At 34.6% G+C, this 25,097-nt stretch overlaps 1 protein-coding gene across 5 annotated transcripts in view; it reads left to right on the top strand.

Annotated features, from left to right (window-relative positions):
- LOC121371112 (spectrin beta chain, non-erythrocytic 5-like) overlaps window positions 1-25,097 on the top strand; it is a 232,079-nt gene that overhangs the window by 71,724 nt on the left and 135,258 nt on the right. For all 5 annotated transcript variants that reach the window (XM_041496769.1, XM_041496770.1, XM_041496766.1 and 2 more), the window contains exons 9-20: window positions 324-511; window positions 1,275-1,457; window positions 1,866-1,908; window positions 3,047-3,178; window positions 3,981-4,063; window positions 5,975-6,113; window positions 18,818-19,014; window positions 19,797-19,974; window positions 21,436-21,636; window positions 23,176-23,271; window positions 23,975-24,088; window positions 24,569-24,781. In XM_041496769.1, coding sequence (XP_041352703.1) covers window positions 324-511; window positions 1,275-1,457; window positions 1,866-1,908; window positions 3,047-3,178; window positions 3,981-4,063; window positions 5,975-6,113; window positions 18,818-19,014; window positions 19,797-19,974; window positions 21,436-21,636; window positions 23,176-23,271; window positions 23,975-24,088; window positions 24,569-24,781 — 1,767 coding nt within the window. The remainder of the gene's footprint in view (window positions 1-323; window positions 512-1,274; window positions 1,458-1,865; window positions 1,909-3,046; window positions 3,179-3,980; window positions 4,064-5,974; window positions 6,114-18,817; window positions 19,015-19,796; window positions 19,975-21,435; window positions 21,637-23,175; window positions 23,272-23,974; window positions 24,089-24,568; window positions 24,782-25,097) is intronic.

Below are 25,097 nucleotides of genomic sequence, written 5' to 3'. Positions count from 1 at the left end.
AGTTAACAATTCAACAACCCGTCTTAATAAGTTATGTATAATGTTGATTTTCAAGGATTTATTTTGTCAGTTACTGTTCTTTACTTACCAAAGCAATACAATTTGGATTAAGTAGTCACCTAAAAAGTGTCAGATAATGGCATCTTAAAACAAGTGGCAATTCACATTTTAACTAGATGCTTTGAGAGAATATTGAGATGGCCTCTTTAATAAAAATGGCCAATTTTATTGATTTTACTGCATTTCATATTCATAGATTTGTACAATATAAAATGTTTTGTTTCTGTAGAAATATGTTAACTATTGAGCTCTATTTTGACTAGATCTTGGACAAACTGAGTAAGCTTGAAAAAATGCAGAAGGACTATGAGTCTCTGACCTCAAATCTCTTGGAATGGATCCGACAGAAGATCATCACTCTGAATGATCGCCACCTGCCCAACTCTCTGGAAGGCATACAGAAGGAACTCATTGAATTTAAAGAGTACATGACAAAAGAGAAACCACCAAAGTAAGTTAAGACAGTTATTTTATTGTAGTCAGTTTTGGTATACATTTTAGAATTTTCAAGTTTATTACTGTTAGACAATTAGCATTTAATTACTATGCAAGATTTGTTACAGCATATTATTATGGCCTTTGATATGCCAGTTGTGGAGCACTATTTTGAAGTGAGGAAAAACCCACTGAGAGTTACTGATTTCACATTATTTCACAACTGTGTATTTGGCATGGTTTGGAAGTGGTGTAGGTTTTATATTTTTATGAATATAAATCTTGCAACTTGAAACTGATTATTAAAGCACTAACATTCAACCACTTACTAATGCATACACAGTGTTGACAATTTTATGGTTGTATTGAATTGAATATCAGAAATTTATGAATAAAATTATTAGTATCAAGTTTGCTTTGTTTGACTGAAGATGTAGTATTTTCATTTTAAGACAAAAGTAATGCCAAGTAAAGGCTGTGGTATGTGCTATCTTGTATGTGGAAAAGTGCATATAAAAGATCCCTTTCTGCATTAGGAAACATGTAGCGGGAATTACCATATGTTTCACATACCATAGCTGATGATTAATTAATCATTGCTGTAGTGGTGTCACTAAACAAAACAAAACAAACAAACAAACAAAAGTAATATTAAGTAATAATTAAAATCTGCTGGAATATAATACATAATATATATATATTTTTAAAGATGTATGTTATTTAATTTATTCAAGACTTGATGTATGATACATTTTATATTTTACAATTATATATTTTAGGTATCGTGAAAGAGGGAACATTGAAGTGCAGTATTTCAACATCCAGGCCCAGCTGAAGGCAAATGGTCAAAAGACGTACATACCACCCGAGGGTCAGCTGATCCATGACATTGAAACGAACTGGCTGCATCTCGAAAAGGCAGAACATGGCCGAGAGGTTGCACTAAGAGACGAATTGATCAGGTTGGTGTGGTGTGCTGATCTTATGCCAGTCTTAACGTTAATGTCTTTTGCAGGACTCATCGCCTAGAAAGGATTTAGTGGTAGCAAGATTTGGAAATGTTTTAATATTGTGATAAAAAGTTAGAAAGAAAAAACTAATTAAAATAAAATGTTATTAGCCAAAGACAAAATTTTATGGCCATCAGTATGCAAATTAGCATTTGGCTAATTTGGTTACTGTCAAGTAAGTTATTAAGAAATAAACCATGTATTAATATCAATTCAAATAAGACAACAAATAACAGTAATTTCTTAGTTTTTAACAAAAGAGCAATTACTGTGAAAGTTTGACATACTGTATTCCTTACTATACTTCTGTTTTAACACTAGGTATCAGAGGGCTAACACTATTTTATTATTGTATTTTAGGCAGGAAAGACTAGAACAGTTAGCAAGACGATTCAGTGGGAAGGCAAGTTGCTGTATTTTGTGTTTTACATCAAATAAATACATAGAGAATAATACGTCAGTGGCCGTTCAATACCATTTATCTTACAACAAGTTGTTTTAAAATGTAATGAGCGAAAGTGAGTTGGATACGTTTTTAAACAGTGAGTTGTAAGATAAATGCTATCCAATGGACACAAATGTATTATTCTATTTCTTATTTATCCTCGAAAATCAGATTTTATGCAAATTTTAACATCTTTTTCGATTAAAAGTTATTTACAGCCCTTGCGCTTGTAGATAACTTACTCATCACAGACAAATGATTGTCAGGTTAACTATACATCACAGTGTACTCTATTTTGACTGTGCTGTTTTTTCATTGGATGTACTGCATTGATGACCTGCTCATCACCTAGGAGCAGCCAGTCATATATGTCTTGAAATTGTTAACAAACGTACATGTGTCAACAGGTATGTGTATCAAAAATAACTAATAATGTTCTCACCAACGGATGTGTAATAAAAAAAATATATATAGATCTGCATATACATTGTAAAACTTAAGTCAGTTAATACTACTACTACTGCTAAATATTTATAGATCTGCATATACATTGTAAAACTCAAGTCAGTTAATACTACTACTACTGCTGCTAAATATATATAGATCTGCATATACATTGTAAAACTCAAGTCAGTTAATACTACTACTACTACTGCTAAATATTTATAGATCTGCATATACATTGTAAAACTCAAGTCAGTTAATACTACTACTACTGCTGCTAAATATATATAGATCTGCATATACATTGTAAAACTCAAGTCAGTTAATACTACTACTACTGCTAAATATTTATACCTAATAATATTATGTTACCATATGCCATTTTAAAACTATTTATTCCAAGTAATTAGCAAAAAATTATATAAGTAATTAATGGGAAAAAAATGTACCACCCAAAATTCAGCTAATACATGAGGCTGAAACAAACAGATTGTGGAACATGGCAAAGAGATTGCAAGAGAGGAATTGAATTGATACGGTTGATACAAATATACTGATAACTTTAGTTTCATTTCAGTAGTTTTTTTTTTTATTATTGCTCTAGAATGACACTACTTGGAATTATATATAAGCTGGCTATTGCTATTTGTAGGCTGCCATTCGTGAATCCTGGCTCAATGATATGGAGCAGATTTTTGAGGAGAAGATCTGGTGTAAAAATGCAGCACAGACTGAGGCAGCTGTAAAGAAACATGAAGCCATCAGTGCTGAAATTCTTGCCAGGGTAAGAAAGCTATATATTTGTCCTCATTGTATTTAGCATACTCAAAACATTACGCTAAACATGAGTCATCAGTATTAATGTGTGTTTTATTAAAACATTTTTTTTAAATCTGCTCTTAATTGTGACAATATATATACAGAACTTCACATACGTTGTTTTCGCTTCCTATTTATTACACAAGTTTATTTTGTGCAAGAATATATACCACGAGACCGTGTGGCGGTCGAGTGGTATATTCTTGTGCAAAATAAACGAGTGCAATAAATAGGAAGCGAAAACAATCTATATAAAGTTACGTATTTATTACATATCGTCTTTTATGTTTTACAAAAACGGTTTTTAATTTAACGTCATAACAACTCTTTCTCAAATCTATGATTAATACTCCTTTCATGGATTTACTTAAATGTTAAGAAATATACTCTGTGGCAGCCTAGTCTTATATGACGTCGGTAAATAAAAGGTGCTAACTGCAATAAAAATAAAAAGGGAATTCCCCATTTAAAAGTCCCGATCCATATCACACATATGTGCGATACAAAATAAATGTAGCACACAGTTTGAAAATGTCTTTATCACAATAGTAAGATTGAATAGGCATGTAATAAAAAATGATATGATATATTAATGGGTTAATTTTTCAGTTTTTATTTGTGAATTCACATTTGTCTTCTATTTCATGTTATAAAGATTAATGAAAATTAATATGCTACTCCATTAAATATAGAATTTGTTATTATGATTACTACACTGATGTTCCAAACTTCGCAAAAATTAACTTTAAAATATCATTTTATTGCAGAAAGACAGATTTCATGCTTTAAACAACCTTGCCAATGAGTTAATGCAGGGCAATTTCCATGCCAAAGATCAAGTGAAAAACAGGTGAGCTATTGCTTTTTATATAACATCAAATATTGGTTTTCTCATTATTATATAAAATAAGTTTCTTATAATTTTTGAATGCTGTGATAATGGTTAGGGAACAATAATAACTCATTGATTTTTCTACCTGAACTAATCATTTGATATCCAAGTGAGATTTAACCAGTTTTAATGGAGGCTGACTTAGCTTGATGGTGCAAGAGCTTAAAAGACTAATTCCCATCCATTTTTACAGCAGGAAATGTTTTATTTAACGACACACTAAATACATTTTATTTACGGTTATATGGCATAGGAATTTTACAGCAGGATGCAGATCAGTGATGGAGCTTCACCAGAGAATATAATGGGTAGTAGAATTAAAACCCTTTCTCATTTTCCATTCCAGTCACACAACTAATATATCAAATGTTGTAGTTGTTCTAACCTACATAATACTTTGCTGTGGGAAATTATTGATAAAATTGAATAAGTGGTCTTTATGACAGCTACTGGATTTTTATTCTGTAAAACAGATTCTGTACATACCATGAGTTGACACCAGTGTGCTACTTATTAGTTTTATTAATTAGTCTAATTGGGAGGGGACTATACGATTTGTCTCTGTCCTTATGTCTGTCCATCTGTTTGCTCATCTGTTTGCTCCACATAGTTTTCTGGACTTTTTGTTTCACAATGCCTCAAGATAATCATCTGAAATATTGTAATATAGCTTTATCATCAGCTGAAATTTTTTGTATAGCATTTTCATATATTGTTACAGATCAAGTTTAACTTTTATGGCAATTTACCCATTTTTGACAGATTTATGATCCTTGAACTGAGGACATATGAAAAATTGTTTTCCAGACATTTTTTTGCGAAGCATCAAGATAGTGGGCAGAAATTTTGTTAATAGCTTTATCATGTACCAGACAGTAGATTTCGAGGCAGGATATAGCCCAATGGTAAAGCACTTTTTTGGTGCGCGATCAGTGGGATCGATTCACATCAGTGGGCCCATTGGGCTATTTCTCGTCCCAGCCATTGCACCACGACTGGTATACCAAAGGCTGTGGTATGTGTTATCCTCTCTGGGATGATGCATATATAACCGGCCTCGGTGGCGTAGTGGTTAAGCCATCGGACTACAGGCTGGTAGGTACAGGTTTGCAGCCCGGTACCGGCTCCAACCCAGAGCGAGTTCTTAAGGGCTCAATGGGTAGGTGTAAGGCCACTACACCCTTTTCTCTCTCACTAACTATTAACCTACTGTCCTGGACAGACAGCCCAGGACAGCGTGCTTGAACCTTAATTGGATATAAGCACGAAAAAATAAGTTGAAATTGAAAATGAAATGATGCATATAAAAGATCCCTTTCTACTAATGGAAAAAAGTAACGGGTTTCCTAAGACTATATAAAAATTACCAAAATTTGACATCAAATAGCCAAGAATTAATAAATCTATGTGCTCTAGTTAAATAAAACACTTTTTAATGTAGATTTATTCATTTGTTATGGAGTTATGTCCCTTGAACTTAGGAAATAAGAAAATTTATTGGGCCCAATAGGGGACATGTATTGATTTAATAGTACTTTCAGAATGATTGTTGAATAACATTCCTTTCCTATCTTTCCTCTGTTATTTCAAAACCACATGCTATTTATTTTTGTGTTGATGAAGATAAACGGTGAGATATCAGTATTACATTTCTGATAAGGGTGGCAGTGCCATCTACTTTTGCATTTAGCTCCATTTCTCAAAAAGTCCTGGACCAAAGAAACTTGGATTTATACTTTAACCTATATATGACTAGCTCATTGCACGCTTGTTCTACATATAGATAATAATTTCTTACTGTACCTATCCATTTGCCATCCAAATTCTTCAGTGGGTATTTTACAATCTTGTGTTATTTTCTTTTTACAGAGACCAAGAAATTATGATCAGATGGAAAAAACTGCTTGATCAGCTTGATGCTAGGAAGAGCACTTTGTCAGGCTTTCATGATCTGATGGGAATGTTCCGTGAGATCGAAAGTATTCGAGAGGAACTCAAGGAAGTTGAGGTTAGATATCTTAATTATTCTTTTCCTTTGTCTGCCTATATATGCATTTTTACCTAGGTCTCTATATTTTGTAAAAGTTGTTTATATTCAGGGATAACTATGTTGTATTTGACCATTTGCAGACGTTAATGCTGATTTTACTGTTACAAACTGATTTCTTTTGTACTCATTCTGACCTCAAACAATGTCATATTCCCCTACAGATTTTTTGGTCTGGTCTGAACATCCCAACAACCAATGGGATGGCTAAAATCTTCCAATGAGTCCTCTACTTTCTGTTCCAGTCACATGACTAACACTTCCTTCTTTCTCCTTCATTGTTTTGGTTCGGACATCTTTTTTCTTTACACCAGTCAAATCTAAGCCAGCAAGTTTTTTTCTATTGGTGTAGTCAACAATTTTTTGTGTGGAATACCTTCTACAACATTTAATACGGTCCAAGTTTTCTCCAGTTTTACTGGCAACTCAAAGTGGCGATAGTAAAATGGATATTTGCAACCATAAAACTAGCATTAACATGTGCAAATGGTCAAATACAACATAGTTATCCCCATTCTGATTCAATAAATAAAAAAAATTAAATTGTGTTTGTGTAAATAACAATTTTTCGGATGTAATTCAGCGTTAATGAAAACCTGGTGATTATTATAAAGTTTTAAGTTATCATTTGTATTTACGGCCCTAACACAGATACACCAGGAATTTTTGCTGATATAGAAAATATTATAGAATCATCTGAAAATAAATATACAATTGTTTATGTGGACTGGAATCTTGTTCAAGATCCCGCCCTTGACTTATTTAATTACAAAACATTGATTAACCCAAAAGCTCGAAAACAAGTTATAGATTTTAAAGAAACATTAGACCTTGTAGATCCTTGGAGGAAAAAAACCCAAATTTGAAAAGGTTCTCCTGGAGGCAACAGACCGCAATAAAACAGTCTCGATTAGATTTTTTTCTTATTTCGCGTAACCTTTTATCTTAATTACTTCAAGTAACATTCTACCAAGTTTTAAGTCTGATCATTGACCAATTACATTAACATTGAAATTAAAAGAAATTGAAAGAGGAAAAGGTTTTTGGATCATGATCATAAATATGTAAGCTTAGTCAAAGAAACTATAAAAGAAACTCTGGAACAATATAAAGATACAGAAAATAATTCAGACTTTACCATAAACGACCAATTATTATGGGAAACATTACTACTTACGATATGTGGAAAAACAATTTTATATTCATCAACTAAAAAGAAAGTTCAAATGAAAGACGAAATAGTCTTAAGTACAAAACTAGATGACTTAACAAAAGATTTAGAAATTTCAAATGATATTGAAGTAAAAAATAATATTATAAAAGAAATTAAAGAGATAAACAGTAAAATAGAAGATATAAGTACGTATTAAAAAAGCAAAAGGAAATTTTATAAGGTCTAAAGCTAAATGGATGGAAAAAGGCGAGCAACTGACAAAATATTTTTTAAAGATAGAATCGAGGAATTTTAAAAATAAATCCTTTACTGAATTAGAAACTAAGGATGGCAAAATTATTAATAAAACATCAGATACATTATATGAAACAAAAATATTTTATGAAAAATTATATTCTAAAAAAGATATTAGTGAAATAAATTTTAATAAATTATTTGATGAAAATGTTTTTTTTAAACTTAATGAAAAAGATGCTGAAAAACTTGAAGGTGAATTGACATTATGATGAAATATTAATAGCATTAAAAAGGATGAAAAATGAAAAGAGTCCAGGACCTGATCAGTTTACCACAGAATTCTTTAAAAAAAAATTGGCATGACTTAAATAAATATTTATTAAGATCATTGAATTATGCATATCAAACGGACAATCTTTCTATAACTCAAAAACAAGGTATTATTACATGCATTCCCAAGGGAAATAAGCCTAAACAGTTTTTAAAAAATTGGAGGCCAATCTCATTGTTAAATGTTTCATATAAAATTGCATCAGCTGCTATTGCACAAAGGATAAAATTAGTGTTGCCTATTATAATTAGCGAAGAACAAAAAGGTTTCATGTCAGGACGATATATAGGTGAGGTAACAAGACTAATATATGACATCATGGAGTATACAGAAATTCAACAAATTCCTGGCTTATTATTGTTAATTGACTTTGAAAAGGCATTTGACTCTGTATACTGGGGATTTATTTTTAATGTTCTGAAATATTTTGGTCCTTCAATACATAAATGGATTTCTATTTTTCATAAAGATTCTCAATCTACTGTTTGGGTTTGCTTCATCCTTTTTTAAATTAGAAAGAGGTTGCTGTCAGGGGGATCCGATATCTCCATATATATTTCTCATTTGTGGTGAGATTCTTAATAGGATGTTAAAAAAACCCCAAAATATAAAAGGTTTAACAATTGGAAATATAGAATTTTTGTTAACTCAATTTGCAGATGACACAACAGTAATTTTAGATGGAACAGAAAAAAGCCTCTATGCAGTTCTAAATACATTGGAGATTTATGCAAGATTTTTGGGCCTTAAAATTAATGTGGAGAAAACTAAGCTAATATGGATAGGTTCTAAGAAGAGGAGTAGATACAAATTATGTAAAGAATGGAAATTTGATTGGACACAAACGTTTGATTTATTAGGTATAAAATTTGATATTGACTTAAATATGATACAGATTAATTATAAGAATAAATTAAATTCAATAAAGAATTTGTAAAAATTTTGGTCTAGTAGAACTTTAACACCATTGGGGAGAAATATAATATTAAAGAGCCTTATTTTACCAAAATTAAATCACCTATTTTCAACCCTTCCTAATCCACCTGATGACGATATTGAACTACTACAGAGGCAATTTTTTTCTTTCGTATGGAATAAAAAACCTGATAAAATTAAGCGTACCGAAATGTCAAAAAATATGAAAGATGGTGGTTTAAAGTTACATTAATAGAAGAATTTATTAAAGCACAAAACATTGCTTGGATTAAAAGATTAGTTAACAAGGGTTTGATTATTCATGAGTATAACTTTTTTGATTCTGAAGGAATAGAAAAACACTGTCAATATATTCATAATTATTTCTGGAAAGAAATATTAATGGCGTGGGGAACATATCTTAAAAAATGCAAATCAAAGTCCGTGTTTGAAAAGATAATGTCAGAATATATTTGGAATAATAATGACATAAAAATAAATGGAAATTCAATATTCTATAGAGACTGGTTCAAAGGAGGGATGATTTGTTTCACGATAGAGGTAAAATTTTAACTTGTCATGAATTTAAGTTGGCTTTTAATATCAATACTAATTTTTTTAAACTTATCAAGGTGTAATTAATGCGGTAAAACAATATTTCAAATTGTGTAAAGTTAAAACTGAAAAATAAGCTGCCGTCTCCTATATTGCCATATAATATTACAATGTTAAATATAACTGTTAGAGGAAGTAAACATTACTATAATACTTTACTAAATTCGTCGTTCTCAAAATCGGCGTACAACTTAAAATGGGAAAACATTTTAAACTGTACTTTTTCAGATTATGATTGGAAAAATATAAACATAATTCCTTTATGCTGTACTGATAGTAGTGAAAATGCGCTGGTTTCAGTTTAAAATAATTCATAATATACTTCCTGTTAATACCTATTTGTATAAAATTGGTTATATTTCTTGTCCGAGGTGTAATTTTTGTAATTTAGAACTTGGTACAATTATCCATTTATTTTGGGAATGCACTTTAGTCAACTCAATTTGGACTAATATTCAGAACTGGATTCATGTAAAAACGGGCAGCAACATTATATTTAATATAGAAAATGTAATTTCTGGTTTTAAAACCAGAAATAATGATCACGTTAATCCCATTGTAGTTGTTACAAAACACTTACTATTTAAAAGTCATTTCAATGCACAATTTGGATCCAAACAGAGTTAACTGAATACTATTATGTGACAAAAGCAACAGCTTTTTCCGCGTGCAATTATGATAAATTCACCAAATTTCTGTCAATTTGTCACAATGTATTTACAACTTAGATTGTATTTTTTCCTCTTCTTTTTGATACTTAGTATGTCCTCGGTCTCCTTTTAGAGTTTTTCATACATGTATGTTGCATTATTAGTCACATATATTTGATTTTCTAGCTAAATATATCTTTAACTACTTTATTTTTCATGTAGTTAAATATCTCTTTGTCATATTCACTGTATATATCTGTGTTTTTAAGTAATGAAAACACCAACCATTATTATTCACTTATTCTGAATATGCCTCACGACAACTTTTGTTCGATAATGTGTAGGCCTACGTATCAGAGATTCATTGTTTGGCACAGTTGCCATTATTTACTTTGGCATTTCTATCAGCATCATACATCATATGACATGAAAATGAAGTGAACTTTGTAGATCCTTTAAATGAACTATGACAACCTCTAAAATATTCAAAACAAATATCATTTTATTTTAATACATTATTTAATATAAATAAAAGTAGATGATCTGTGGCTTCAGGTGCCTGTCAAAACTTCCTTTGGACTCTGCCTTGACAGAAATATGAATTATTGGTCACAATAGCTGTTTCATCATTCAGATTTATTAAAACATTAGACATGATCACATATTCCTGTAATGCAAAACACCAACCATTATTATTCACTTATTCTGAATATGCCTCACGACAACTTTTGTTCGATAATGTGTAGGCCTACGTATCAGAGATTCATTGTTTGGCACAGTTGCCATTATTTACTTTGGCATTTCCACCCAAAAAAACCCAGCATAATAATATATCAAAATAAACTCTTTAATTTAAAAATAAAAAAAATGGTTGAAGACAACTGTCATCATAAATCATATTATCTCATCTTTTTAAAGCATGCTGTTTGTGTACATTATTGTTGTCTATGGTATTGATTGAGGCATGTGGTGTTTGTGTCTGGTACCATACTGGTATTTCCATTATCAGTAGTACAATTAATTACTCTGTCATTCAAATATTATATTAGATTCCTGTCTTAGAGTACTGTACAACAACAATTAGTTATATAATTATAGATCTAATATTTAAAAAGTTGAACCATATAAGTTTCATATTAGTTTCAGGTAAAAAGTAAATAGGTCATTTGAGTTGCAGTTGTATGCATGTATGAACATTTGTCTTTCTTTTAATTTGCTTATACCAGACCAAGAACGAGTATTGATTTTGTGCACTTTGTTTTTGATGTGCACCTATATCTGTTCTAATTATGGTCATTATACCACAAGATAACCGGCCTCGGTGGCGTCGTGGCAGGCCATCGGTCTACAGGCTGGTAGGTACTGGGTTCGGATCCCAGTCGAGGCATGGGATTTTTAATCCAGATACCGACTCCAAACCCTGAGTGAGTGCTCCGCAAGGCTCAATGGGTATGTGTAAACTACTTGCACCGACCAGTGATCCATAACAGGTTCAACAAAGGCCATGGTTTGTGCTATCCTGCCTGTGGGAAGTGCAAATAAAAGATCCCTTGCTGCTAATCGGAAGAGTAGCCCATGTAGTGGTGACAGCGGGTTTCCTCTCAAAATCTGTGTAGTCCTTAACCATATGTCTGACACCATATAACCATAAAAAAAATGTGTTGAGTGCATCGTTAAATAAAACATTTCTTTCTTTTATACCACAAGATTGTCAATGGTGCAGTTTTAACTGCTGCTTGCTCACTGCTTACTAGATAATGGATTTGGCAGTACATTCCTTCTTTATCATAGGTTTATACAAGGCTCTTAATGAATAATAAAAAACAGCGCTTTTATTTATTGCGCACCTGGAATTGGATCCAGGCAACTGATTGCCGGTTTTTCCAAAATCCCATTAATCTCTGGTTACATGTGTTTTCAAAAAGTTTACTAAATATCTATTAGGTAATTTAACATACAGTCTTACCTTAGTATAAAAACAGTAAAAAAATATTTCATATTTGAAAATATACCGATATATCATGTAAGACTGCATTTTTTTACTTTAGCTGCTGCTTAATCAGACATCACAGGTGACTTGATTGAGAACATTCGGATCTCATTATAATGACTACCTTTGCCCCCATGGTCACTCTGTCATTGTATTGTATTTGCCGGTGTAATGATTTAGTCACAAGTTATCGCCCCTGTGTTAGTCAAGTAAAAAGCATCCTGCCTGTATTAAAATAACATCCAAAGCAATAATAGAACATCAAACAGTATAAATAAAAAAGGTTTTTTGTTTTGTTTTTGATTTCTTAAAATATGTGGGCAACTACACTAAGAATTGATGTTTGAAAAGTAGCACAATTAAAAACCACAGTCACTACTTGTTTCTGACTTTACCAAATCCCCCAGGTGATTTCCTCATCCAACTCAATAATACTCTCTTCAAATTTCTATGGAATAATAAAAGAGACAGAGTGAATCGGGCACTTATTTGCAAATCGATTAAGAAAGGGGGTCTTGGGATGGTCAATATATATATAAATTTATTGACTCCTTAAAACTTACATGGATTAAAAACTTTTTAATGAAAGATACTAAATAGAAAAATATACTGGTATATCAAAGGCCGTGGTATGTACTACCCTGTCTGTGGGATGTTGCATATAAAGATCCTTTGCTGTTAATCGAAAATAGTAGCCCATAAAGTGGCGACAGTGTCACGGTAATCATTTCGGCTGGTATTATAAAAATACCTTATTGTTTGGCTCGTCACGTAGGGGTTAATGATCACCTGACCTCATGTTAAAGTACTACTCTTGTAGGATGGTCTACTATTAATCGGGATATCCATAACATGAAATAAGACTACAACAAAGAATGTATTACCATTGGTTTATTTATAGGCTATTTCTCATGCCCATAAACCTAACGAACTCATAAACACAAGATACAGTTTGTTGTGTTAAGGTAATACAATAATAAGACTACAATAATACACTAATCACAATATCATACAAGATCAATTAAGAGCAGTTGGTTGGCAGTCTTGCTTTTAACGATTCATTACGTAGTTGTAGATAATAGTAATCCTAGTTTAATACTTAGTTTTCAAGCGTAAGCAATTACCACAGATTAACACTATATTATCTCCTTTTAGATATATACTCTACTATCAACTATCCATCAAATGCATATTACACATCATAACTTAAACATATTTACCAACATTCCAGCGTAGAGATTAGCACTGAGTATAAATCATTCAGGCGTGGCGCCTCGTCCCATTCACATGATCAAACGATCCTCGCACTCAGGTCTCCCACCATTATATAAGAAATCACGCGGACCCAACCGGAGACAATCAAAATCAAGCCCTGCCGGCTAATTATTTGACGACTCGATTAACCAGTTGTGTTTTAAACAATCGGCATTTGTTGTCTAATAAGATAACGGAATAACTTATAATTAACCACTGATCGTTTTTAATTAGGACCAAGTCGTCTGCATTTAATGCACTAGTTAGTTTTGTTGTATCTCCTACCAGTGTCTCACATTAATTAAATAACCATTGCAGAAATAGAACAATATAACATTTTAAACACTTAAAAACAGTGTAGACAATAAACTATCATTCTAATATAACAACATCATTAGGATAAAGTGTAGCCGCAACTCTCTTTGACATATGCATATTAAACACGGTAATTTAAACGTACTGTATAAGGCAGCACACATGATAATATAATTATTAAGTAACACACACAGTCCAGTTGGAGAAGAGGCACTAATGAGGTTTTCGTCACACACCCCAGCCCACAAAAGAATATTTACCCTACTGATGGTACGGAAATATTCTAAGTATCATGGTGCGTTAATCGGCGCATTTAGACAAACATAATAATACAATACTATTAGCACAAAGAGAATATATAAGTGACCACCAGTAATCACATATTGTCTTTATGTCCCTGGTGTAAAGTCTAGACACAACACATAATAATAATAACAACAACAGGGAGGCTGCTTCATGAAGTACGCCCTTCTGTAACTTCAGTAACTAAATACCACATAATATATTACAATGCACTTTGGAATAACTTCGACTAGGCTCGAGACAGGGCATCGGCAATCACATTGCTTGTGCCAGACAGATGCCGGATAGTGAGGTGGTATTCTTGCAGTAATAGACTCCATCTTAGCACTCTTTGATTGGTGTTTTTAACTCGGTGAATGAAGGTAAGTGGGTTATTGTCAGTGAAGACGGTTACTTGATGTATGGTGGATTTCAAGTAAATCTCAAAGTGTTTTAAAGCTTGAATCATGGCAAGCGCTTCCTTTTCCACTGTCGAGTAGTTTAACTGATGGGTATCAAACTTTCGAGAAAAGAAGCTGACTGGATGATCAAGCCTATCGTTATCTTCTTGAAACAGCACTGCTCCCGATCCGACCTGACTTGCATCACACGCTAGTTTAAAGGGACGGCGATAATCAGGTGCAGCCATCACAGGGGTGGATGACAACATTTTCTTCAGGAGTGTGAAGGCCTGTTCACACTGTTCGGACCAGCAGAATTTCATATCCTTTCTCAGCAGGGCCGTAATGGGCGTGGCCACCGCCGCGAAGTTAGCACAGAAACGACGGTAATAAGCTGCCATGCCTAAAAAACGGCGGACTTGGCGCCGGTTCGTTGGTGCTGGGTAATTTACAATACACATCACTTTGGCTGTCAAGGGCGCTACGCACCCATGTCCCACGGTATGTCCTAGAAATGTCACTGTGGCTTTGCTAAACTCACATTTTTCCAAATTGACTGTTAGATTGGCCTTGTCTAATCTGCGGAAGATCTGCTTTAGCTCCCTTATGTGTTCTGGCCAGGAGTCGTTGGCGAGTACTACGTCATCTAAATACACGCTGACATTTGGCATGTCTCTCAACACTGAATTCATCATTCGTTGAAAAGCTGCTGGTGCCGTTCGGAGTCCGAATGGCATGACACAGAACTGGTACAACCCATCTGGAGTTACAATGGCAAGGACGCGTTTCGCTCGTTCAGTTAGGGCTATGGCGTAATACCCCTTCAGTAGGTCGATTTTAGTAATAAACTGAGCATGTCCTACTCTGTCAATGCAGTCGTCTAACCGCGGTAAAGGGTACGAGTCCGCTTTGATTAGCTGATTGACACGTCGTAGATCCGCACATAAACGAACTGACCCATCTTTCTTGGGTATTAATATCACAGGAGATGACCAGTCACTGTTTGATGGTTCAATGATTTGGTGTTTTAACAGGTAGTCAATTTCCTTCTTTAGTGTGGCCCGTTTTTCGGGATTGATACGGTAGGCATGTTGCTTAATGGGCGAGGCACCGTCCACTTCAACATCTTGAATAAGAACGTTCGTCACTCTGGGTGCATCTGGAAATAACGAACGGTGGTCGTTAAGTAGCTGAATCAGTTCCAGTCTCTGAGTTGTTTCCAGATATTCGAGAGTGTGGTCAATGTTCTGCAGGGCTTGGCTGTTCGACAGTTTGATATCTGCTGTCTCCAGCTCGTGGTTTTGGCGGCCAGCTGTATCAACCTCTACTGTCATAGTAGGTTTCGTCGGTTTCCTGTCATGATATGCTTTTAACAAATTGATATGACAGAATCTAGTTTTTCTACATCTATCAGGAGTTTCAACAATGTAACCTGTGGTACTCACTCTTTGTTTAATGACGTATGGTCCGAAATATCGAGGTTGTAAAGAAGATTTTTGTAGTGGTAAATACAATAGTACTTTATCCCCCTGTTTAAATTCCCGGAACTTAGCTGTCTTATCAAACTGAGCTTTGATTTTGGATTGTGCACTGATCAGATGCTTTTTGGCTAATTCGGTAGCTTGCCACAGTTTATCTTTAATTCGTGACACATAGTTAAGTAGATTTTCGGAACTATTTTCTTGCAACCAACTGTCCTTAATTAGCTTTAGTGGCCCCTTTGGAGTGTGTCCATACACCAGTTCAAATGGTGAGAATCCTAGAGATTCTTGTTTCGAGTCTCGGGCGGCAAACAACACATAGGGTATACCCTGATCCCAATCTTTATCATGCTCCCTACAAAAACATCTAAGCATACTCTTTAGACTTTGGTGAAATCGTTCTAAAGCACCCTGTGACTCGGGATGGTAGGCGCTACTTCGAACCTGATGGATTTCTAATAGAGCCATGACTTGCTGGAACAACTTGGACATGAAATTACTTCCCCTGTCTGACTGGATTTCCCCAGGTAAGCCTGTCATTGTAAAAATAGTTAATCAGCGCTTTAGCGACAACTGCAGCCGTAGCTTTACGCAAAGGGATAGCCTCAGGAAATCGTGTGGTCACACACATTATCGTCAATAAATACATATTTCCCTGACTGGTTTTTGGCAAGGGACCCACTATGTCGATTAACACCTTGGAAAACGCCTCACCCACAATAGGAACGGTTTCTAAGGGTATGGGTGGAATCTTTTGATTAGGTTTCCCCGTGATCTGACAAACAAAACATGATTTGACAAAGTCACTCGTATTCTGAAAGATACCAGGCCAGTAAAAATCAGCTGCTACTCTATCATAGGTTTTTGTCCTGCCCAGATGCCCAGCGAACAGGCTTTCATGTGCTAAGCTTAAAATCTCTTCCCTATGTTTAGTAGGTACTACAATTCTATACCGTTCAATCAAGTCAGTATTCTCAGGTACCACTCTCTCACTGCTTTTTCTCATGAACACATTCTCGTATAAGTAAAAGCAATCGTTATGATTAGCAATCTCTTTGTAATCAATCAGCTTTCCCCAAATCACTTTTAATGATTCATCAGATTTCTGCTCCCTGCACAAACTAGTCTTATCCCAAGGTATTTCAGGAATATCTCTTTTTATCGGTTCCTTATCAATTAACTTTGGGGCACATGATCCCGACTTTTTCTCTGACACGCTAACACCTTGCTTCATTGTCTCATTTTCTGCAGAGTGCCCTACAAATGTTTCCGATAAATCTACCACCTAACTTAGCTTTCGTTGCCATGGCGCGAGTGGTTACACACGCAGGATAATCCACAGGATCTGCCTCTGACTGGACTACTCTCTATCACTTTGTCTCCGTCCATTTCACTTTGTTCAATGTGATCCCCAAATATTTCGTCAATTAACTTATCTCGGATTTCCCCTACTGTTTTGCAACTAACAATGGCAATATTCCTTTCTTCGGCTAACCCAACTAATTCTGACCGCTTGCTACGCTTAATTAGTGTTACGGTTACTTGATCCAACAAACCTTGGCTCATTTTAGCTATTTCTTTTTATGGATATCAAATACTAAATACTCAACTAATTCGCAATAAAACATTTATATAAAGCCCCCATTTATTGCGTTACATTTATACACTCCTTCCCGTTTCAATAATCCCGGACGCAAGCCCCCATTTTCCTGTCACGGTAATCATTTCGGCTGGTATTATAAAAATACCTTATTGTTTGGCTCGTCACGTAGGGGTTAATGATCACCTGACCTCATGTTAAAGTACTACTCTTGTAGGATGGTCTACTATTAATCGGGATATCCATAACATGAAATAAGACTACAACAAAGAATGTATTACCATTGGTTTATTTATAGGCTATTTCTCATGCCCATAAACCTAACGAACTCATAAACACAAGATACAGTTTGTTGTGTTAAGGTAATACAATAATAAGACTACAATAATACACTAATCACAATATCATACAAGATCAATTAAGAGCAGTTGGTTGGCAGTCTTGCTTTTAACGATTCATTACGTAGTTGTAGATAATAGTAATCCTAGTTTAATACTTAGTTTTCAAGCATAAGCAATTACCACAGATTAACACTATATTATCTCCTTTTAGATATATACTCTACTATCAACTATCCATCAAATGCATATTACACATCATAACTTAAACATATTTACCAACATTCCAGCGTAGAGATTAGCACTGAGTATAAATCACTCAGGCGTGGCACCTCGTCCCATTCACATGATCAAACGATCCTCGCACTCAGGTCTCCCACCATTATATAAGAAATCATGCGGACCCAACCGGAGACAATCAAAATCAAGCCCTGCCGGCTAATTATTTGACGACTCGATTAACCAGTTGTGTTTTAAACAATCGGCATTTGTTGTCTAATAAGATAACGGAATAACTTATAATTAACCACTGATCGTTTTTAATTAGGACCAAGTCGTCTGCATTTAATGCACTAGTTAGTTTTGTTGTATCTCCTACCAATGTCTCACATTAATTAAATAACCATTGCAGAAATAGAACAATATAACATTTTAAACACTTAAAAACAGTGTAGACAATAAACTATCATTCTAATATAACAACATCATTAGGATAAAGTGTAGCCGCAACTCTCTTTGACATATGCATATTAAACACGGTAATTTAAACGTACTGTATAAGGCAGCACACATGATAATATAATTATTAAGTAACACACACAGTCCAGTTGGAGAAGAGGCACTAATGAGGTTTTCGTCACAGACAGCGGGTTTCCTCGCTCAATATCTGTGTGGTCCTTAACCATATGTCTGACGCCATATAGCCGTAAATAAAATGTGTTGAGTGCGTCATTAAATAAAACATTTCTTTCTTTCTTTGTTAATTTGATATAAGATTAAAATCGTTCTGATTTAGGTATTTTTACAGTATGATTCGAAGCAACTAATTGCATAATGAGGACGCCTCTTCTGTACTGTTTCAGGGCAAGCTGCAAGTGGGTGACACTGGGAAACACCTACAGGCCACTGAGGACTATCTCCAGCAGCACAGTCTCCAGGAGACCCAGCTTGAGGCCCTCTCGAAGCGAGTGCGTCAGCTCAACCGCCGCTCCAAGGGCAACAGCCAGGACACACACCACCCAGACAACAAGCTGGTGGAGCTGAACCAAGAGCTGCAAAAGTAAGGCTCACCATTTTTGTCTCACCTTTATGAAGTAAAAGCAAGATACAGGTGTTATTTTGCAACATCTATGGAGATCAATTATCAGTAACATCAAATACGTTTATGGGCTGGACATAACTCAGTGGTACAGCGCTCGCCTGATTCGTGATTGACTAGGATCGATTCCTGTCGATTGGGCTATTTCTTGTTCCAGCCAGTGCTCCACAACTGGTGTAACAAAGGTCATGGTCCTGTCTATGGGATGGTGCATATAAAAGATCCCTTGCTGCTAATCGGAAAGAGTAGCCTATGCAGTGGTGACAGCGGATTTCCTCTCTCAATATCTATGTAGTCCTTAACCATATGTCCGACTCCATATAATCATAAATAAAATTTGTTGAGTGCGTCGTTAAATAAAACATTTTCTTCTTCAAATACGTTTATGGTAGATGAGACATTTAATGCCACAGGAGTGAAATTCTTTGATTTTACTTCTGTGCTAGATTTTGTTCAAGAAGGCCATTTTATTTTCATTTGGGAAACTTTATACTCCTACAATATTGTATAAGCTAACTTGTTATTCCACTTGCTTTGCATAACAAAATAATTAATGGTGTCTTTAATGAGTAAATTTACATTGGTAATAATTATGGAATACAAATAAACTTATGATTCGTAATTTTAATTTTATATTTAGTTGTTATATTTAACTAAATGTATGAAAGTATATATATTTGGGCTTAAATTTATGTTTTGTCTTAAATTTGGCATATTACTGATCTTGGGATTATGCATTTCAGAGTCCAAAATCTATGTGATGTTCGTAAAAAGAACCTTGAAATTGCAAAAGCTTACTACCAGTTCATGCAGGACTCTGAAGAAGAGGAGAGATGGGTGGCAGAGAGGATTAATCAAGCTAAATCCACAGCTACTGGCAAAGATCTCAGTGCTGGACTTAAGCTACTTAAAAAACATGAGGTTTGGTTACTGTTTAATTAGAGAATACTCAATAACCTATGGGGCAGGACTGTTTCTGCTGCACAGGAGAAATCATGTTATCCTTTACTCGCCAAAGGCTCGCAAAGGATAACATCAGTTCACTAGTGCAAAATAGTTACAGTATTGCTGAGTAGTGAGTTGAGTATTCTGTTTATTACCCATTGTCATTCTAATATAATTTTTTGAAACATTTTTACTGAATATTGAAATGTACAAGCTTGTCAAACTGAGGACAAAAGAAAGTGAAACATCATTGCTGTGATGCATTGCTGATCCACCTCCCCTGGATTCGATTCCAAACATTTTAAGGTTAAACAGCACATGCTTTGGGCAACATTGGTGATGTCAAATGTATGATACAACAAGCCAGCACAACACTACCACACTGTCACCAAAAACTTATCATTCCCCAGAGAAAGATGGCAAACTCTTCCCTCTGCAGCCCATATGGGTAATAAACCAGTGTTGAATCCTGTCAAGTATGTTAGTAGAAGGGGTTGGTCAGCATTCTGTATTATTATTGAATGGATGTTTTAATGTTGGCCTTATTATAGGACCAAGGCTTGAGGCTGTCTGAGACAATATCGAGGGCCAGTATACCACTTAGTGGACAATACAGCTCTATCTGAGGACTACCACTTAATGATTGATTTATTAATTAATGTACACAAACATTGAAGGTGATCTTGTTTCTTGATAATTAAGAATTAGATCTAGGGCATCTGAATTGATCTTTTAGACATAAAGCTCCCACTAAAAGTTCCATTTTCCTGAGACCAGAATGAAAACAATTATTACGGTACCATTAAAAAAAAAAAATTAACACAACCACAAGACATTAAGTAGGACAGTTTCTTACATATTACAGAGTTGAATAATAAATGCCTAAGACCTTTGGTAAAACGGTCAAATTTATTATCAAATTAGCTGTCACAATTAGCTATCGAGCCCTAAAAATGACATCAACGTTCCACCATTGTTGTTAAGCAAAATACTTGCCGAAAAATGAAAAACTAAAGCTGCCATACTCTCAGTTAATCTATTTCCTGTTTGTCTATTATTATTTCCGGTGAGTGCCATGTGCAAAACGGCGGGAAATATGAATTGGGGAATGCACAGTATACAGTGTACATTATGTCAGCTTGCATGACATCAATAGTCAGAAGGTTAAAATACATACTTTTTAGAAATGCTTGAAAAACATGTATGCAAATTTATATATATTTATGTATATATTAGAACTTAAAGCCATGTACATAGTATGTAAATATGATGTTAAATGCAGCGTTCAATGTGTTTGCCAGAATAAGTCTAGAAAAGTTGTTCTACTAATTGTAATGGAGTCCAAATGTCTATTCTAGGGCATAATTTCTGAAAAGTGGGTGGGGGAGGGGGGTTTAACAGTAAGTTTTGAAAAACATTTTTTTTTTTTAATTTCAGGCCATGGAAGCTGAAATGCATGGCCGTTGGCCTCGGTGTGAACAGATCTGTGCTGTGGGTCAAGACCTTGTGAATGGTGGTCATGAAGCCAGGTCAGAGATTGGCCAGCGCATCAAAAGTCTAATGGACAAATGGAAACGTCTGCCAGAATTGGCCAAAACCAGGAGGACGCTCCTTGAAGATGCACTGGAAGCTCAGCAGGTTTGTAGCCGTCAGCATAGGACTGTACTAAAATATTCAATTATTCAGCTAAATGAGCAATGTGGTTTATACCGAATTTGTGTTTGGAATTACGGCACGATATAGCCTAGTGGTAAAGCACTCACTTGATCGATCCCCATCGGTGGGCCCATTGGGCTATTTCTCGTTCCAGCCAGTGCATCACAACTGGTATATCAAAGGCTATGGTATGTACTACCCTGTCTGAGGGATGGTGCATATAAAAGATCCCTTGCTGCTAATCGAAAAGAGTAGCCCATGAAGTGGCGACAGCGGTTTCCTCTCAATATCTGTGTGGTCCTTAACCATAAGTCTGAGGCCATATAACTGTAAATAAAATGTGTTGAGTGCGTTGTTAAATAAAACATTTCTTTCTTTCTTTTGTTTGGAATTATAATTTAAAATTGTCAATTTCACTGAATATGTTTTGATGATACTGAGCTAGACATTCAAAGTTTTGATGAATTTTATGTTTCATATACACACCTGGGCAAAAATTAAGCACCACAAGATTCAAATACTGATATTAGATATATTTTTTCTCCAATCAACCTTCTACATATTTCTATGATAGTGCATTCATGTTTTTCACATGAATATGAAATGCATCATCAGCCATATTGTGTTAAATGTAATCCTACACATAATCAAGTTTTATTGTTGGTCTACAGAGAGTCAGGTATAAGTTTCATCTCAAGTCATTTAAAGTTAATATTTTTGAAAGTAACAAATACAGCCCCAATCCATGATGGAACAACTACCAAAGGACCTTGTTAGATAAATGTTCTGTTGATTGTTTCCCATATTTCACCAACTCATGTGTCAGTCATGTGTTTCTGGAAAAGACAATTTATGATGGTATGGTTAATGTACACATCCCTAGCAGTGGCACAGCATAACATTCCAGTCCTATGCATACCTGAAATTTGCCTTTTAAAATTTTCTAACCAGGTCACATTTTACATCCAAAGACTGTAAAGTTGATAACAGTTTGAGAAAACTTAAAAGGCTACCTTGTTTCAATGAGATCTTTGAAAATAGTGTAATTCCACATTTTGACAATAATATTCTTTGTTCACATCCTGTATTCATGGATGACAACTTCAGATCTAACAGCAGTTGCACAGTGTTGCACAATTTGCATCAGAATGTACCTGACACTTTACCTTAACTGACATGATGTTCTGATCCGAGTGCAAATTTATTAGTTGGGCCATAGTGTGAAAGCCAGTGACCCTCCTATACAAACTGTCTTCTAAAGGAAAAATTAAAACAAGTCCGATTAAACAGGGGTGGGAATTGGTGAACTGTAAAAAAGAGGAAATCTAGAGCGGTCCCAGAAATTCTTGAAATCTTAGGTTAAAATCCGTGCCATCTGACACATTTTGGAGGAAAGGACGATTAAAATACAAGGAAACACAATGTTCCATGAGAGGAAAACAGCTGATCCGAGGAGAATTCCCACCCCTGATTAAAAGAAGCAGTTTGTTAATAAATGTTCTCTGTTTTGCTTGATTTCAGTATTATGCCGATGCTGATGAAGCCGAGTCCTGGATGAGGGAGAAGATGCCGTTGGTCTGTAGCGATGACTATGGAAAAGATGAGGCTAGTTCACAGGTGAGAAGGATTTATGTCCCATTTAATTTTTTGTCTCACCTTTTATGAAGTAAAACAGCGAGATATAGGTATTACTTTTCCAGTGTTGCTGGCATCAACTTTTGCATTCACATTTAATATTTAAGTCCTAGGTCAGTGAAACTTTTTTTTATATTTGCACCTATATATGTTCATTTAATTATGTGTAATTCCTTGTTTAAAATTTGTCATTTGAGCAGTTTAATTGGCTTGCACAGCATGAATATAATTTGAAATATTCAAAGATTTGTTTTCAAAAGTTTATAAATTAGTTAAATTAAAGTGAACATTTTAGTATCATAAGCATTTAGTTTAGACAAATTTGTGAACAAGGCCCTTCTCAAAATAAATATTTCAAGCAGCAATTAATATATTTTTGTCTGAGTCATTATGAAAAAAAGTGCCAGTTTATAGAATATAGTGTCTCATCAACTGTTACATAATGATTATATCTAACTAAACAGTTGGAAAATATAGCAACATTTCTTCATCTAACAGTCTGTCTGTGAATCTCTAAGAAAATAAGGCTATGGAGTAGGCTTTACTAGTCCACATTTATAGTTGTGCTATTTTACAACTTGTTACACTGTACCAAATTACTTTTATGATTGCTTTGTTTCTTAAAAATAAATTACTTGTTCGTATAGTGTATTTTTCACTAAATAATATTACATTTATATTACAGGCTTTGCTAACCAGGCATAATAGACTAGTGAAAGATATCAAGTCATTCAGCACTGAAATCAAGCGGTTAGAAGACTTGGCTGTACTCATGACCAAAGCTGCAAGCGAGCATAATGTAAGTAAAGTGGTTTGTTACTGAAATGCTAGAATATGTTAGCATTTACCAAGGTTTTTAAGTTTCTCGTCTTTGTTGGTGGGCCTATTGGGCTATTTTTCATTCCAGCTTGTGCACCACAACTGGTATATTAAAGGCTATGGTATGTGCTATCCTGTCTATGGGATGGTGCATACAAAAGATCCCTTGTTACTCATGGAAAAATGCAGCAGGTTTCCTCTCTAAGACTTTGTCAAAATTACCAAATGTTTGACATCCAATAGCTGATGATTGCGTGCTCTAGTGGTGTTGTTAAACAAACCAAACTTTAACTATGTATCATAGCCTACTCATGTTCAATATTTATTTTATGTAAAACCAATCATTACAAATCTTTTACCAGAGTTGACAATACCAAATTACAATACATATAATGGTAATTACTCAAGAGTTATTAAAGTTGATAAATATAACATAATTTCTTCTTCTTGTCATTTACAGATTTCTCTAGAAAAATTTAGACCTGTAGAGAATGGAGAAAAGTCTGACGAGGAAGAATTCATTGAGGAACTTGTTGATGTTCCTCGTGAGATTGAAGTGGAGGAGATTCGTCAGCGTGAAGTTCCCCAGGATGTGGTCGAGACTCGCAAAATACCTCAAGTCAAAGCTATGTACAGCTACAAAGGTCAAGACCTCAAAGTCAGCAAAGGAGAGGTAGGTCTATGTTTGTCACATGTTTTAGTATTGCAGTGGACAGAGTAATTAGCAAAAATTACCATAATTGCCACCAAAATTGCTTTGAAATCTCAGTGCATTTTTAGATAATAACCCAGTTGCCACCAAAATTGCTTGGCAGTTTTAGTGCATATCTGGATAATAACCCACCTGCCACCAAAATTGCTTTGCAGTGTTAGTGCATATCTGGATAATAACCCAATTGTCATGAAAATGGAGTGCTCACTGAATTGCAATGGTTTATATAATTATCTATATCAGTGGACCTAGTGAGCTATTTCCTGTTTCATTTAGT

Source organism: Gigantopelta aegis, chromosome 4 (genome assembly GCF_016097555.1).
Source record: "Gigantopelta aegis isolate Gae_Host chromosome 4, Gae_host_genome, whole genome shotgun sequence".
Lineage (NCBI taxonomy): Eukaryota > Metazoa > Mollusca > Gastropoda > Neomphalida > Peltospiridae > Gigantopelta > Gigantopelta aegis.
This window is presented reverse-complemented; position numbering and strand designations above follow the sequence as displayed.